The sequence below is a fragment of the Anguilla rostrata genome, chromosome 3 (genome assembly GCF_018555375.3).
Source record: "Anguilla rostrata isolate EN2019 chromosome 3, ASM1855537v3, whole genome shotgun sequence".
NCBI lineage: Eukaryota > Metazoa > Chordata > Actinopteri > Anguilliformes > Anguillidae > Anguilla > Anguilla rostrata.
The window spans coordinates 68,123,277-68,140,209 of NC_057935.1; the positions used below are offsets into that span (position 1 = coordinate 68,123,277).

At 44.6% G+C, this 16,933-nt stretch overlaps 1 protein-coding gene across 9 annotated transcripts in view; it reads left to right on the top strand.

The window, feature by feature from the left end:
- Window positions 1-16,933, top strand: part of LOC135251745 (microtubule-associated protein 2-like) — a 77,231-nt gene that overhangs the window by 39,450 nt on the left and 20,848 nt on the right. For 6 of the 9 annotated variants that reach the window (XM_064329477.1, XM_064329475.1, XM_064329480.1 and 3 more), the window contains 3 exons: window positions 3,509-3,795; window positions 11,445-11,519; window positions 13,257-13,472. In XM_064329477.1, the coding sequence (XP_064185547.1) occupies window positions 3,543-3,795; window positions 11,445-11,519; window positions 13,257-13,472 (544 nt within the window). In that variant the 5' untranslated portion in view covers window positions 3,509-3,542. The remainder of the gene's footprint in view (window positions 1-3,508; window positions 3,796-11,444; window positions 11,520-13,256; window positions 13,473-16,933) is intronic. The other 3 variants (XM_064329481.1, XM_064329482.1, XM_064329478.1) reach the window with 2 other exon arrangements.

The window sequence follows — 16,933 nt, forward strand, 5'->3', positions numbered from 1 at the left end:
TAGCAATGATGGAAAGGGCATAGATCAACTGATATGTCATTTGATTTATGGATTTATTCATTTACATAATATTATTACCCCCAAAATAACAATATTATTGTTATCGAATATTCCTCTGTTTGATTGAAATAATGTCAAGTATTCAAGCATTATGTCAAGTAGCCCATGTGAAAAAATAGCATGCTGAAGTATACCTGAAGTTTTCTATTTACTTAAGGATACTTGAAGTATAATTAAAGTTTAGTATACAATTTTTTTCACATGAGACACAACGTTGCAACATTTAGCCAATGCTTTTATCCAGAGTGACTTACACAGAAGACATCAGTTTATACAGCTGGGTATTTCTACTGAAGCAGCCGCCGGGTTACATGCCTTGCTTGAGGGTGCAATGACAATATCCCAGCTGGGATATGGAATCCATTACATTTCAGTTACAAGCCCAGTTCCCCAACCATCATACCCCACCGTTGCCATTTGTTGGTTCAATCAGATCAGCTTCGCATTTCAATAGCAATACTGTCTATGCTCTTCCACTGCTTGTAGTTGTACTCTTTTAATTGTGCACAATGGTCTGGTTCACAGTATACAGTCAACTGCCATTACTATTTTTTTTCTACCCTATTGCAGTTTTCAGGGGTATGAGCTGGCAAGATATGATTTATCCAACCCTCCAATGTTGACAGACATTAGAAAATAGAAGAGAATTACAACCAGGATCCCAATGAAAGGTTTTCTCGTATCTACTTTGCTGTTCCCAGCTGTGAGTGCCTGGATGCATTGTTTTGTTTGTTGTTAGATGCGAAGAGGCTGCCACCGCAGCCATTTTTTTTTTTTACAAAAATGGCAGAACCGTCGCAAAGGACAAAAACCGAGTCAGCGGAACGGAGTGCGCGAAAAGGGCTAGAGGAACAACAGACGCCGAACTGCGGCGTCTGAAGTACGCGGCGATAACTCGAACTTTTAAAATACGTCTTTTTGTGAAGTGTGCGGGAGGATTTCGGGGAGGCTGGAGGACACATTCTCCGCACTGCAGCGTGAGCCTCTTTGATCAGAGAACAGGGAGTGCGGCTGAGCCGTTTGAATGGGGTGGGGCGGATTAGTTCGTTCCTGGCATTGAAACTGAGCTGAAACGCAGGGTGGGAGGCAACTACCCCTAACACGAGAAAAAAAAAAAAAAAAAAGCAACTGAGACATTGTCGGAAATTTGCGGAGGCAGGCGTGAGCCCAAAACGTGAACCCACACAATGAAGCCCATTCTGGGCAAAGAGATGGGTCAGAGGATAACACCTGAATATACGTCACATTGCATTTACTTGGCGGGACGCTTTTATCCAAAGCGACGTACAGCACAGTAAGTGCTTTCCAGAAGGCCATTGGGTAGTTACAAAACAGAGGTTTCAAGTCCACAAGTCCAGTTCACACTGTAATCATAGGCTAGGTCAGAAAGTCATGACTTTCAAGTCGAACTAGAATTAGGATATTATAGAATATGATTGTAAAGTTAGCACAGTGCATCTCTTCTCACTCTTTCGTTAGATGTACTTTTAGCCCTCTGAAAGAAAAAGAAAGACAGACCCACAAAGACCTTCTGTTTGAAAAAAAAACAACCAGTAATAATACCCAGCATCCATTTGCTGATAAATGAGGATATGGAAAGAATATTTTAGGAACACCTTTATTTTCTTTCAACTGCAACCAATGAGTAATATTCCCCCAATGAGAGAACATTTCTCAGATTGGTTTTATTCTTGTATTTTAGATTGTGACCTAAGCCTTATCCCCATCCTGTGTCATACAGGGCCTAGTGGTATGAGCCAGAATAGCATGCTGTGGAACTGCGGTTAATATTGCTTGATCAATTCTCAATGATCCATGGAAACATGTCTGCCACCTCACCTATTGATCCTTCTGTCAAATCACATAACATTACTTGCTCAGAGCATAGCATAGCTATCAAGAGTGACTTGTGGAGATCTGTGTCTTTATGCATTTATACAGCCGGGTATGTATTGAATGCCCGAGCTAAGTTTGGTAACTTTCCATCCGCAAATTGACTTTGACTGTGGCAGTTATCCCTTTTACCCGACCAATCACCTCGTCCGTGGTCAATATTCCTTTTAGTTTCTTCACCCCCTGGGGGGGATCTTGAAACCCGGCGGCTTCCATTATCGCATTGACAAAAGTAGACCAACCGCTGCGTCCATCAATTGGTTCAAATGAGAAATGCCCCCCCGTGCAGGCTGATTCTGGTTGGCTGACACGCTCACCGCTTGGTTTTTGAGTCACCTCATTTCACGTTTCGCGCTCATTCAATGCATATCAATGTGCACCTTCTGAAAAAAAAACAAAATAAGCAGATCTGTAAAAAAAAAAGGAAGATGGCCTTCCTGCCATGAATAAATTGCCATTTTGAAATCGCAGGAGTCAAGCGTGTCAATAATTCATGCCTGATCCCGGCACCACACTGCTATCTTGCTGTCCCAGGATAACACCGTTCTTCAGAAAACATTTTCAGTGTTAAATCAACGCTTACGGAGTAACACCTGGTCCCTATTGCACTGATATGTACTCTGTTAGAGTTGATTTAACACTGAACGTTTTACTGCATACTGATCACATGCTGCTGTGGAGCAGAACTCACAAAGTGCTGTCAGCCATTGTGCCAGCGCACAGGATTTTGTCAATGCTTAACAAAATCCTGTAAATACTACACCTGTTCCTCCGCACAAAGTTGAAAAGGGGAATATGCTGGCAATCCACCCCCCCCAGTCTCCTTTGTGTCCCTCTGTGTAGTCTGAACCGGTGAGGAATGGCACAATTTTACGAGTCTCTATGCTTGATGCTTCAGTGCTTTCGCGGTGCCGTTTGAGTGCATTGACGTGAATCGCATGGTTGCACTTGATCGAGGCCAACCGACTCTCTCTGGTCTCTGTCCGCTTTTTAAAAAAGCTGTTTTAACCTGGCCTTGTCAAGCGAATCATCTGGCACATTCTCCGCGATGTCTCTTGTTTAATTTCGCTTGATGAAAAATCGCAGCGGACAAAAGGGGCAGTAACAGCACCGCGGTGAAGCTTTTTTAGCCTGGTTGCAGTGTTGACACAAAGCAACCCTGATGTTCCTGGACAGACTAAAATCCTCGAAATGTGGAGAGGAATTTTAACAGCGGGCAGTGGTTACGGCAGCGTGTTAAGTCGGAGACTTTTGCGATCCATACAGACAGAGAATGATCGAGTGTATGCCAGAGCTTCATAATCATAACAGAGGGGGGAATGACTTGTAACATTTGTTTGAAGTACGAGTAAAAATATGGAGTTGTAACCTTTCTTGTAAATAATTTACAACTTGCAGCTATTCTAAAATGACAATCAGGTATTCTTGGTGTCTGCATGCATTTTTGGTGCACAAATCTGATGTAACATAACTAGAATTGTTTACATTTTACATCTTTACTTAAGGTTCATAAACACCTGAGACTGACATGTCCCTCCACCCTTCCACCCCCCAGCAGTAAGGAGTGCCCCCCTCTCGCCCCAGTCGTGATGGCGGACGAACGGCAGCCCCAGGACAGCGGTCCGCAGTGGGTCCCCCCCGGAGCCCAGGGCCAGGCGCCCCCTGCTGGCCACAGCGAGAACGGCTACTCTTCCTACAGAAGCTGCCAGCCCGGAGAGGGCCCCGCCTCTGGCCCCGCCTCTGGACCCGCCTCAGGCCCCGCCTCCGGCTCCGCCTCCTATTCTGCCACCAAAGAGAACGGCTTCAACGGGGACATGACTGGTGGACACGTGGTGACAGCTGGTAAGAATGCTTCAACCAACCCCCTCCCCCGCCCCCGAGAGGGCTATGCCCTGTTCTTCCTTAGCCCTCTAAGGTGTGAGGTCACAGATGTGTGATTAGAATGTTGATTAACATTCTAATGCTGATGTAACAATCACTGCTGGTAACTGAAAGCAATGCAGTTCTAGAACACTTAGAGCCCTAGTATTCAGTTGAGCAGTGCAACAGCATTCCATCTCTGAGCATCCAGTACTATTGTTTGGCAGTTCAAATGATGTGCTGTTTCACCTTGCCATATAGTTATGAGTGAATATATAATGCACAAGATATGTGTGTATTAGTACAGACATATGACAATGTGTTCAAAACTTACATTAACTCACTAATGTGCACGAACATTAATATCCTGCTATTTATATTTGGCTTAAGCCACTTGTATTGCTTTTCATACACCGACTGAAAATATTCAGATGAATTTGACAAGCAAAGTGTAAGCCCTTGAACTGTGTAGATTCAAAATCCCTCATGTCGGTTGTCATGATCAGGTCGAACGTCCTAATGACGTAAATGCTAATGTATTGTAAAAAATATCTTTATCAATTCATTTTCAATTAGGCAGCACACATGATGATGATTGGTGCTGTAACATTACTGCTCTCCAGTGCAGGACGTAGCATTGATCCCTAGTGTATCGGTCTGGGAGGGAGGTACAGCTTTCGTATTCCTTAGCAGCGGTGACTCAGATTTACTGCGCTGTTACAAACGAGCCATTGGTGCTCCCAGCTGAATCAGTGATGACCCCTCTGTGTTCTCTCTCCTCATTGGCTGTGTCAGCAGCACATGATTACAGTGATCTCATTACATTACATCAGTCCTGCTTGAGGTCACACACACACACACACAGTGTGTACAGTGCCTGTTGACTTGTCCTAAAAGAGGAACATGCATACTTCCATACAAACATGCATGATCTGTGAGATGAACTTTACTTTTTTTCATTCTTTTTTTAAGATAACCAGCGAGCAGACAGGGGGGTTGAGGCCTTATTTTTGCAGACAGCAACAGCAGCGTTGAATAACCGTAAAACCCGAAAGATGTTCTCCCATTAACCATTCTGACACCTCTTTTCCAGAGTCCATCCCTCTGAAAATAATCATTATGGCCACTTCAGCGGTACTTTTATTGAGATGGATGAGGTTCAGGTGTGATATAACTCCCTCCCTCCCTGCCTCCTTTCCTGCTGAAATTCTCTGCTTAGTTTTTATCTGCACAGAACAGAGGCTTTCGGGGATGCGTCTGACCATGAAAAGGAGACGGTGGCGTGAGCAGCAACAGTGGCGCTGCTAGTAATTATGGGATGGAGTCCCACTCTCCCCAAATGGCGGTGGCGTTACGCAGGGGGCAGCGGCCTTGCTCCAGCGTTGCCGGGGCAACCGCTCCTCCGGAATTTAGCGCGTGGCACCTCTTTGTTCCGGCGTCCCTTGCAATGGTGAAGCGTCCTAATGCGACGGTACTCTGCCGCACAATTAAAATTAAAATTAAAACACCATCAGCTTTGTCTCCAGCTGCCCTACCGCACCGTTCACTTCAAGGAGTCCACTAAGCACTCGAAGAGAACAAAAATATTTGTCTGCGACGTTTTGTTGCGGAAGGACGTTGAATTGACGTGTATAACATCGTAGTGCTTTTTTTTCCCCTTTGCAAATCACAAATCCAAAGCCTTAAATTATATTAAGGACTTGGCTTTCCCACAGCACTTGAGATTGCTCCTGCTGTCAGGGTGAAGTTAATTAACTATTCTCAATGGAAGTGTTAATCACACTTTCAAAATATTAGCTCTCAGAAGTTTTCCACTGACAGTTTAAAGTGTGGGTCACACCAGATATTAGCAAGTAGACTAGAGATTAACTTAATTTTTTGTTAGAGATTAGCATGCAGCATACGATAATATATATCTGTAGCATAAATTAATTGGCATATTATCCATTTTCAAAGTTATAAATTTGGGCACAATAAGCATGCTAATCATGGGTATCATGAAGAGTTTCCCTTATGAGTAAATAGTTTTGCTGTCCCCCATTTGAAGGTACTGTACTTCCTGTAAAGCCCTGAACTGCATGTTGGGAATTGTCTGCCATCCTGAACCTTCTGCACAGCTATTTTACATTTAGAATCCTTTCAGTTGCTCTGGAGCCATACATCTTGCGTCAGATCAATGACTATCTGCTTTGTGTTGGAAAAGAAAAAAGAAAAAGTAAAAACGTAAAAGTCAGCCAAGAGGAGGCTGAAGATTGACTTGAACTATGGAGAAAGCACTGAAATGTGAAGTCGGTGGTTGATGAAGAGCACATGCCAAACTGCACCGCTGGGAAAAAAAACCCAGCATTTTACAGATTCAGTAGGAAGTCATTTTGAATATTCCAGAAAGAACTCTTTCCTTACAAATCGATTCAGATATGGCCTCTGCAGTCTAGCTGGTGGGTAGTGGGTCTCATTTCTTTCTCCGCAGTGCTGTATCAGGGATATGAATCATCACACGCTAGCAGTTCACAGCACACAGTAAAGCCCTAGGTGTTTTTTTTTACCTCCACAGCCCATGAGCTCTGGCTGCAGTCTGTGGGCTACAGAAACAATGATTCGACAGCTTTCCTCGTTTATGATGGCATTCAGCATGAACAGTATGAAGCAGCAGGCTTGAAGATAACATGCCGTTTCCATGGGTACTGAGTTCCTGGGCGTGGCCAGAACACCGTATCCTGTTCAAAATTCCAGTTTAACCCAGCCTAAGATGGTCAAGCTGGTTTAATAACTGTCAACTGTCAACACTTTTAGCTGGTCAGCTGGCTGTTCATCAGCTGACCAGCCTATAGAGTCAGCTAGTTCACCAGTCTGACCGACAGCTTTACTGTACCAGCTTAACCAGCTCTGACCAGCTTTGTCCAGTTAGAGACCATCTTTGACCAGCCACAGACCAGCCGTGACTGGCTAGAAGTGTCGTAAACACGGCTTAAACCCTCTTACAACCAGTTTACAATCCCAGCTGGTCTCAGCTGGAAATTTTTCGGCAGGACAGAAAGGGGAAAGATGATGTGGGGAGCCTGCTTCCACGGTACTCGTCTGAGATGAGAGTGAGGTGGGGTGGTGGGGGGGGGGGGTGGCGGGCGGGTGGGGTGCTGGGGGCACGGGCATCGTGTTGCCAGGGTAACGGCTCCCGCTCCCACACAGAGAAGACTTGCTGGCTCGGACGGTGTCGCTCCCTGCTGGATCGGGCTCTCAGATAAGTGTGTGTCGGGATACCTGGGCTCCTTCTCCCCTTCGGCCGTTCGACCGCGACTTCCTCTTCAGATATATCGGCCTCTCCCGTTTTTTTTTTAGGGAAGCAGCTGCTTTCGAATTTTACTGGCGGGGGTGAGTGCTGTGTTTGAGTCCTGCATGCTGCATTGCAGATTAGGAAAACGATGTGAACGTCAGCCCTCATGCCTGTGAACTTGAGGGGGGGGGGGGGGCTTTTTGTATCGTTTTTCCATTCATCAGTTTTACAGGTTCTTTAAAAAAAAAATTAATTTTACTCATCGTGTCAGAATATTTTAACTTCCTGTTATGTAGTTTCATTCCTAAGATATTATTGGCACTGAGGCTTGAGTAATGGTAGCTTAATGGAAATGTGTGGTCAGTTCCCTGCTTGCCACCTTGTGAGTTTTTTATACAGTGTTTTGAGATGATGTGGTGGTGCTGAACGCAGTGTCTTTATAGGGGCTTTTAAGGTGATGTGGTGGTGTGGAATGCAGTGGTTTCTAGGGGTTTTTGAGATGATGTGGTGGTGTTGAATTCGGTGGTTTATAGGGGCTTTTGATGTGATGTGGTGGTATTGAATGCTGTGTGTGTGCATGTGTGTGTGTGTGTGTATGTGTGGTCCGTTGTGTTGGGGCAGGTATTTGTATTTGTATCGTACCTAAAAATATTTCTACAATTATATGCTGCAAATGCGTGTGTACAAATGTGTCTGTATGGGCATACCGTAGAGCAGTGAGTGTGAGTGGGAGTGGGCTGGGATTTGGGGGTGCTGGTGCTGGGGTGGGGGGGCTGGAATGAATCTGCTGTCTCATGGTCCTCCTGACGGTGACAGATTCCGTCCCTGTTGAGTGGTCACTTTAATGGACGCAGGTTGTGTTTTGTCTGAGACGGGAGTTTATTTGCAGACGGAGCACATCAGCACTGTCTGGACAGGGTGGAGTCTGGGAAGGTGAGGGGGGGAGAGGGAGGGGGAGGGGGAGAGGGAGTGGGGCGGGGGGGGGGGGAGCAACGGGACGAGGCACCCCGCCTCAGACTGTGAGACAGAAGGTGTGTCTGACTGGGGAGGCACGCGGCGGCAGCAGCCCCCCCCAAAATTAAACTGGTGCAGCAGACGCAGCAGCGGCTGATGGGCTGGGATGAACGGGGGAGGGGGGGGAGAAAAGGCGTTGACGTTTTCGGTGCATGAATGCACCGCCAGGCCGATCGGGGAGGATTCCTGTCTGCGACTGGGCGCTGGCGCTGAGAGATGAGTCATGTGACAAGCGGTTGGGAATCTGCCGTCTGCCGTGGAGCTCAGATGTGTGTATTACGGTCACACGTTCGTCTTTTTTTTCGTGCTGCCGCCTAGAGATATTTTATTAAGCCAGGATGCACCAGAAAGCCTGTTTAATGCTTGTAACTGATCGACTGAAGTGAGCGTTTTTATTTGCGAGACGAAATCGTGACGTCTGGTGCTGTATGTTCAAGGCAGCAGTGTGCATTGTGGTAAGAGTCTTCTCTGTCTATTATTATTATTATTATTATTATTATTATTATTATTATTATTATTATATTTTTCAGGGGTGCCCTGCATTTTTACAATAAAATGAAAGATAAGAATCTATATACAAAGTATATATACAGAATAATATATGACAGAGTAGTGAGAGATATATACTACTCTGTCATATATAAAAAAGAACAGAAAAATAATGAATATATAATCCTAGAGAATTCATCATTAAATATACTGTGTATATATATATATATATATATATATATATTATATATATATATATATATATATATATGAAAGAATAAAAGTAGACATATATGTTCATTAAAAAGTCACACTCTAAACGTAGCTGTCATGGTACGTTATATTAGGCAGCTACAAGTGCATTTCATATCAAATAAGTTAACTACCATTTGACATTAATGGGTGAGTTGAGCCAACTCCCACCTGATTGGTCAGTCTTTCCCCGCTTGCCTTCCAGTGCTGTCGTTTCCATGGTGATGCATCAAATATGATGCTGCCAGTGTTCCTGGCATCGATGTGAAATTTTTGTTTTGTTTTTAAAGCCTAGATGTTCCCCATGGGGGGAGCTATTTGTGTCAGGAACAGAAACTGATTAAAAAATTTTCAGAAAACCAAACAAGAGCCAACAGGTGGAACAGACATCCGAAACGAAGGCTTGAGCACAAGGGTTTCATTTTGGGATAATTTCCCCATATGCCAATTTTACTTTACTGGGGAAGCAAATGTCACGCCCATCTGGTTTGAATTAGTAACCAGCTTTCAGTTTCTTCAGAACTGTTGAAGGACATTTATTTTTCAAATAATAATATTTAGTTTCCCTGACTGTTTAAATAGTCAGTTAATGTAAAGTTTTGAATTCAGTTTAAATTCTGTGCAAATACTGAATGGGTCTTTCTGTCTAAAGAAGGCTATTGGTATTTTAGGGTCAAGAACAGTGATTGTGAAGTAGATGACTTCTGCAAAGTTGCAGTTTCCAGCAGTGTATTTTCACGAATAGAAATGCATTACTTTACCTGTACGTGTATATGAGTAATTAGCTTGGTTGGATGAGAGCATGCTCACATCCTTACAAGATTTTAGATTGACTAAATCTTGGCTCCCATCCCATCACTACCCACTTGCACTGAGATAATTTTAGATTATATAGTACTGTGTGGTACTGATGATATGGTACGGTATGGTTCTGGTTCTTGGTTAACATGGCTAACTCACATTACTGCTGTACTGATGCTGTATATTATAAACTTGCTGGTCAGGGAATGTTAGCCATATCTGAAACTGTTGCTACTCTGCCAAATATTTCAGGGGCTGGATCACAAGTGTCAAACCAGCAAGCTTATCTCTGATTTTTGATCAATTCAATTTATTTTTTAGTTTACAGGGTGTGATTTTTAAATTTTTTTATTTGCTTTTGATTCCATTTGTCTTTTATTTTTTGTTGGTACCTATAGGTCTCAAACTTGGCACTGCTGGGAAAATTTGGGATGCACATGGTGTGCCGCATTGACCCCTGGGGAAGTCATGGCTTTGCAGAGCAGATGCGATGATGTTATTGGGGGCTGTGACAACCCATATGTTTTTTTAATTATAGGATAACCTTGAATTATTTCACGGCTATCCTATAAGTGTTCATTTTGTTCTTGGACAGTATGTCGAGGCTCCAGTAGTGAGCAAGTTTGCTTTGCTGGAGGCTTTAAAAAAAAATTTTTTTCCTGGACTTTACTTGCCATTGACATTACATGAAACGTTGTGTAACGTTTGGCTGGCTGATGCTGCCCCCCAGTCAGCTCTCAGCCCGTCACCTCACTAAAAGCTGTAGATGCATTATGACACCTGTCTGGTTTAAGCACTGTGCTGTCCCGTGTGTTCCATTGCCCCCTTATGCAATTTGACACAAAGGCGTCACATGACTACGGTTCTGGAGAAAACATCAAGTATGTTGGTGACGTCTGGCTCTAGTGGTGTCAGATTAATATGTTTAATATAAGCCCTTTGGGTTTATTTTGGTGTCAAATTAATATGTCCAGTATAAACCCTTTGGGGATTATTTTGGTTTCAGATTAATATGCCCAATATATGCCCTTTGGGGATTATTTTGGTGTCAGATTAATATATCCAATATAAGCCTGTTGGGGATTATTTTGCAATGCCTCCAACGTTTGTGCAATCTGACTGGTTGGCTGGAAGGGTTCTACCACGATGAACGCTGTCAGGATAGCCCCGCCCCCTTTTGGGGGGAGGAGCTTGTCTAGTTAACTTGAATGAGCCAATCTGGGATCAGCAGAATCATGCATACGGGGTCACTTGAAATGAACTCTGGGTGCCGTGCTAATGATATCTGCACTGGAAGCTTACAGGGTGAGCTAGCCTGTTTTTAAAGCCTAATTGGCCTCCTGTTGTGAACTGACACAGGAGGCAGTGCAACCACTGAGTCCAGAGATTAAGTGTAGAAGTAACTTTCGAGTGCAGATTGTTTTAAAAAAATTTAATAATGCTTTTCCTATGCCAGTTTAGAATCCACTCATTCTGTGTGTTCTGCCAGCACTAAGCGCATTTTCCACTTAATTTTCTTCTCTTTCCCCTATTTTTTTTTTTTGATGACTGAATTATATATTTCCATGGTGGAATGATTCAGCAAAAAAAGACCAGCTTTAGAGTTCTGTTTCTGAAGTTCAACAGGCCTGTCAAAGAAGCTCAAAGGATTAGATTAGACCTTTCTAGAACCCTCCAAAAACAGCTTCTGTGAGCCACTCTGGACGCTAGCACAGTTGGCAGTTGTGGGGTGTGAGAGAGGGACCTTATGTGAGTCTAACAGCCCTGCATTTTCGCTCTCTGTCCTCTGTCTCTTCCTTCGTAGTGGACGACTCGGCCAACCTGCCCCCCTCCCCTCCGCCCTCTCCATCCGCTGAGCAGTTCGGACCCCTGGAACAAGGTAGGGCCCCCCGAAACTCTGCCCTCGTTTCGTCCGCCCAGCAAAGAGGAGAGAAGAGAGTGCGAGAGAGAGAAAAAAATAGGGAGGTTTAAGAAGGTCTGTGTCACGCGACGAAATTTAACGGGAAGCTCGAACTCGCTCGGCCCCTTTTCTCTGGGTTCCGTTGCGTCCAGCCGAGCAGCTTGAGAGGGAGAGAGGGAGCTCTGGCGATGAGCTGGGCACAGATGCATCCTGGGAAATGCTGGGGGGGGGGGGGGGGGGGGGGGCTCTACAGGGACAAGAGGCCGGAACAGGAAGAAATGCGTCCAGGCTTGTTTTTTTTGTTTTTCATTTGCCGATGTGACAGGAGCCATCCTCTTCCTCTTGCTACTCTTCCCCAATATTAACAAGATAGCTGTGCTCACATTCACTAAATTACGCGGTTCTGGATGCCCCCCCCCCTCCCCCACTCCACACATACCTGCCCAGGTCAGAGTTCATGCAGTGCTGGCTCCGCCCCTTGCATGATGTAATGAGAGTTACCCTTTCCCCCCAACCATCCCCGCCGCCAAACCCTCCCTGTCATCTTTGTTCTTGCCACCCCCCTTCCCCTTGCCTGTGTATTTTAAAAAAGCCTGCTTTACATCTTCTTTTTACGTGGTTATTTCTGTTTCGGTGTCTTTATTTGGCATGTTTGACCTTTGTCTTGTTGGTGTTCTTTCTGTTGTGGCCCTGTCTGACTGAGGTCTAGTCCGTATCTGTGTCCAGTTGTCACTGGAGCTCCAGAACCCGCTGTCAGGCAGAACAAGCCGTGCTCAGACGGGTCAGTGCTTGGTTCTGGTCAATCTGGAGGTTATTCAGAGATAGTCATCCATCCCTGCAGCGTGTACAATTCTTCTCTTGGGGCAAATTCACTTATAATTGACCACCTACTTACCTAACAATTGATTTAATGTTACTTTGAATGTAAACTTCTTCATGCAAACATTCTGTGGGTAAACTACTCTCAGTTATCCACTTTTTAGAATCATACTCCATAGGTTTGTGGTCAGCTTATCGGTTTATCAGATACTTCTCTCAAAAAAACTTTCATGAACCCAAGCTTTTTGATCTTGAGGGGCACAGTCACTCGAAAGATGGAAGGTGCCAAGAAACCAACTGTCCTCCATTGAGTTTCCGCACGAATGCCATATCGGCATTCCGTGTGAAATAGCGATGATGTCACAGGCGCGTTTGTAGAATGTCACGTCTCAGCCGCATGCTAGATCCGCCCCTCCCAGTTCTGAGCATGGCTTGCTCCGCCCTCGACTGCGTTTGAGTTTCTGGACATCGAGCTTGTGTCCATGCGTCTGTCCGTCCGAGCGTCCCGTCTCCTGGGCACTAGCGTGTCTCTCCTCTCTTTCTCTCTCTCCCCCTTTCTCTCTCTTTCTCTCTCCCTCTCTCTTTCTCCCAGGCTCTCTCCCTCTCTCTCTCTTTCTCTCTCTCTCTCCCCGCCCGGCTCTCTCTCTCCCTCCGCAGCTGTCTCTCTCTCTCTCTTCCTCTCTCCCTCCCTGGCTCTCTCTCACTCTCCCTCTCTCTCTCTCCCTGGCTCTCTCTCTCTCTCTCCCTCCCTGGCTCTCTCTCTCTCTCTCTCTCTCTCTCCCTCTCTCCCTCCCCAGCTCTCTCTGTCTCCCTCCTCAGCTCTCTCTCTCTCTCTCTCTCTTCCTCTCCCTGTCGGAATCTCCCTGCAGTTCTCTCCCTTGTGTCCCTTGTTTGTAGACGTAGGGGACGAGGAGGAGGCACGCCCTCTCCAACGCTTCCAAAATTCTCGGGAGAGGTGCAAGTTCCTCGCCCCCTCCATCTCGGTGTCAGTGCCCGAGGATGAGCCCTCCCGCTCTGACGAGGAGTTCTTTGATCACCCCTTGTTCAGCCCCGAGTGGACGCGGCATGGCTACTGCCCCACGGGGCAGGCCGCCGCCTTTAGTCAGATCGAAGGTGAACCGCGCATGGTTCCTCGTCTCTGTTCTTCCTCCCGCTCCGCCCTCCTTCCTCTCCCTCTCTGCCGCTCCCGTTTGTCATGCACGCTCAGAATATATATACGTATATATATATTTATATTTCTTTTAAATTATTTTTGGTCTCCCAAATCGTGGTGCGGTCATTTGGTTGTCCTTTGGCACTTCACTCCTGTATAATGGGCTGTAGTATATCAGGCAGAAACTCAGTAGAAAGTCATGGACCGCCCTGGTAGATAAATGTATATGGCTGTAAAATTCTTGGCAATGAGTAAATAAATGCATCTCTGCCTATACACATACACACACACACACACACACACACACACATATTGGTGCATCAGGCACCAGCCATGATAATGTAGCCATACTCATTATTAACTTATTTGAAAGTTGAAAAATATGATGACAGATGAATATGAGATAAGTAAAGCAAACTGCCCAGGCCGTGCACTCCAAATGACCTGCCAGATTTGAAAATTATTATTATTATTATGATTATTTTTAAAAAGCAATGCGCATGATTCCCTAAGGTCATGTGCATTCTCTCTCCTCCATTGATGCCCACTCTCAGTGTCTGATCAGGTGGTGTTGCTCCGCTCACTGACTCCTACATGCCCCCCCCCCCCCCACCACCCCAGCCCACCCTCAGTCAGGACCCCCCCCCCACCAACTCCTCCACCAACTCCCCCATGCGTCCCACCTGTTGTAGTTCACCAGAGGGCTTTTCAGCTCTTTCTCAAAAGCTGCGGGACAGCACCCACAGGCCAAAAAATTGACGGGGGGGAGGGGGGGGGGTGACCTTGTGAGAAAGCGCACAGGCCTCCTCAGCTAGGCCACACACGTGCTGGAGTCTTGGCCTTTCTCCAGAGATTTTCCACACTTTCTCCAGCGAAAACAACAAAAAAAAAATCTAGCGAATCAGGGCTCCGGCGCTCTACTCCGTCCCCGCATCCCACTTTTTTTTTCCCGAAAGCGGGATTTGTGCACCGCGGCGATCTCTCAGCGCGCGTAGCGCCCTCCCGCCCGCCCGCCCGCCCGCCCGTGTCCCGTCGAGCTCAGCGGAAGCGATAATGAAGCCGCGCTCCCCGTGAGCTGCGGAGGAAGCAGTTAAGCGCCCGCTCCCTATTCTTTTAGGGAATTTAAAAATGCGTAGCTCGCTGTCGGAGGGCTCCAGGGCCTTATTAGGGCTCAGATAAAGGACCGAGGGCCTGATGGCTGTGTTACCAGACAGTAAAAAAGCCCACATTTTCAGCGCCGCTTCTGTGTACTGCATAATTGCTCTGCTCCCAGGGGCTGCGCACACTGCCTGTGGATTAGCATTAAGCATTAGCGTTTGGAACAGACTGTTTTTTTTTTGTTTTTTTTTTGTTTTTTTCTTGATGATACAGCAGAGCAACTGTGTAAACATAGTTAACTCAAATGACACATACAAAACTGTTTAAATTTTTTTTTTTTTTTGTAATTTTTTTTAAATGCAAGTGTGCTGCATTTGCAAATGTTCTTGAGCTTCCAACAGCGTGTGAAGTGCCTGTGGAATCCACGAACAGCCATTATTTCCTGTGATAGTACACCCAGCACACTGAGTCCTGACTACTCTGCAATTCAAGACAAATGGCGTTCCCTGAGTTTTTTTGTAGTTCATCCTGACTGTGGTTTTCTGGGAAAACTGGGGCGTTCTGGGACGTGGGGACAAAAAAGCTTTAAACTAGGGGACCATTTTCCAGCCCATCTCCTCAGGTCCCAGAATAATCTCTTAGCCTAAAAATCCTGGAGCGAAAGCATGTTTTTGAACTGTCTTGTATGTGCGGTGCATAATCTGCTGGCAGTTAGTTGCAGCCCGCTACTAACATTATTGCAACAGAGGAAGACTTTTACTCTCATAGATATGCTGATGTAATATGATGGTGAGTTCAGCAACTCTATGGCCCGTCCCTACAGTCATTCATTTGCTGTATATCTGTTTTACATTTTGAGCTTTTATCTGCTTCTGTGTATCATTAGAACCCTTTTTATCGTGGAGGAGCAACTTATCAATATGTGACTGTGTCTATCATAATTGTACATAGTGTGCATTTCCCTAATGTTTTTACCCATTCATATTATTGTATTTATTGTATGTATCTGAATACTTTTATTTAAGTGAGTATGTATGTTTTAGCACAAGGCTGCTATAAATGTAAAAATTAGTCACAAGATGTCATCATACAAACTAAACTGTATCCTTTGCCTCAGAATTTTAGTCAGTACCACCTGTAGCAGTTAGATTTATTTTCTTTTTTTTTCTTTTTTTTTTTACATGAAATAATTTTAGCCATTTGTGAGTTATGCTATCTCAATCTCAGAATTAAATACAGAGCAGAGTTATGAAAGAAAAGAAGGAATGGTGACACTGTTATGTAAAGCAGGTAATTAAGTTATCAGTCTGAAGACTTACTGAGTGACACTGAGGGCACTTTTTGGAAGAACTACACGTGCACTATATGCATACGCGTTCAAAACCATAATCAATACATCATTTATGATATTTTATACCCGACTAGAATGATGCTACTGTTATTGTAGCTGAAGTGTTCATTTTAAGAGGTCTGAATATATTACCGGAAGACAGTCATAATTCATGTCAAATAATTATCTCATATCGACCTTGCTCAAATTGTAGTAATTGCCAAAAACAAATAGCTTTCTTGAAATTCTTCACATTCATCTATTTTTTTGGTGTGTGGTTGAGATAAATTTTTAGCAATCAATTTACTGATGTTAGATTCTGTCACAGTTCAGTTATGAGTATGATATTATAAATTCATTGTTTACTGCCTCAGCAGTTGGCTTTATAGAATGTTATTAAATGTGAATTCATATTGCAATGAGATTAAATTAAATATGAGAATATGAGCAAAGTATGTGAGTATGCACATTTGGCAGCCTTGGATCCAGTGGCATCCTGAGGTGGTGAGCTCAGCAGAATAGATAATACTGTTGAAAGGGCCAGGCAAACTGTACAGAAACAGTTTCACTGCTGCCGTCAAGGCAAAAAAAGGGGGGGAAAAACCAAACAAACAAAAAATAAATAAATACGTGGAAAAACAGCTGGAAATTATCTTAATCATAGTGCCCAAATGTCAAATGATGCAGTTCACTGATTACGTTTAGAGTAAGCTTTATATTTTTGAGTGATTTATTTTATAATCTCCCCCTTTGTTTCTACCTAATTTGAAGGCACTGATTATGTCCCCCCGAGTTATAAATTATTATTATTATCATGGTGCTACAAATGACAAATTACATGGGTGTTTTGACCTTTCATGCAGCGTTATGACTAAAGTAAAGCCGCCACATAAGGACTTACAGAAAGCTTTGGAATCTGCTGCATAAATTACTGATTGCCCATTTGTTTGGAATATTCTACCAAGAACTTGGCCTTTCATCCTTTCAATCATT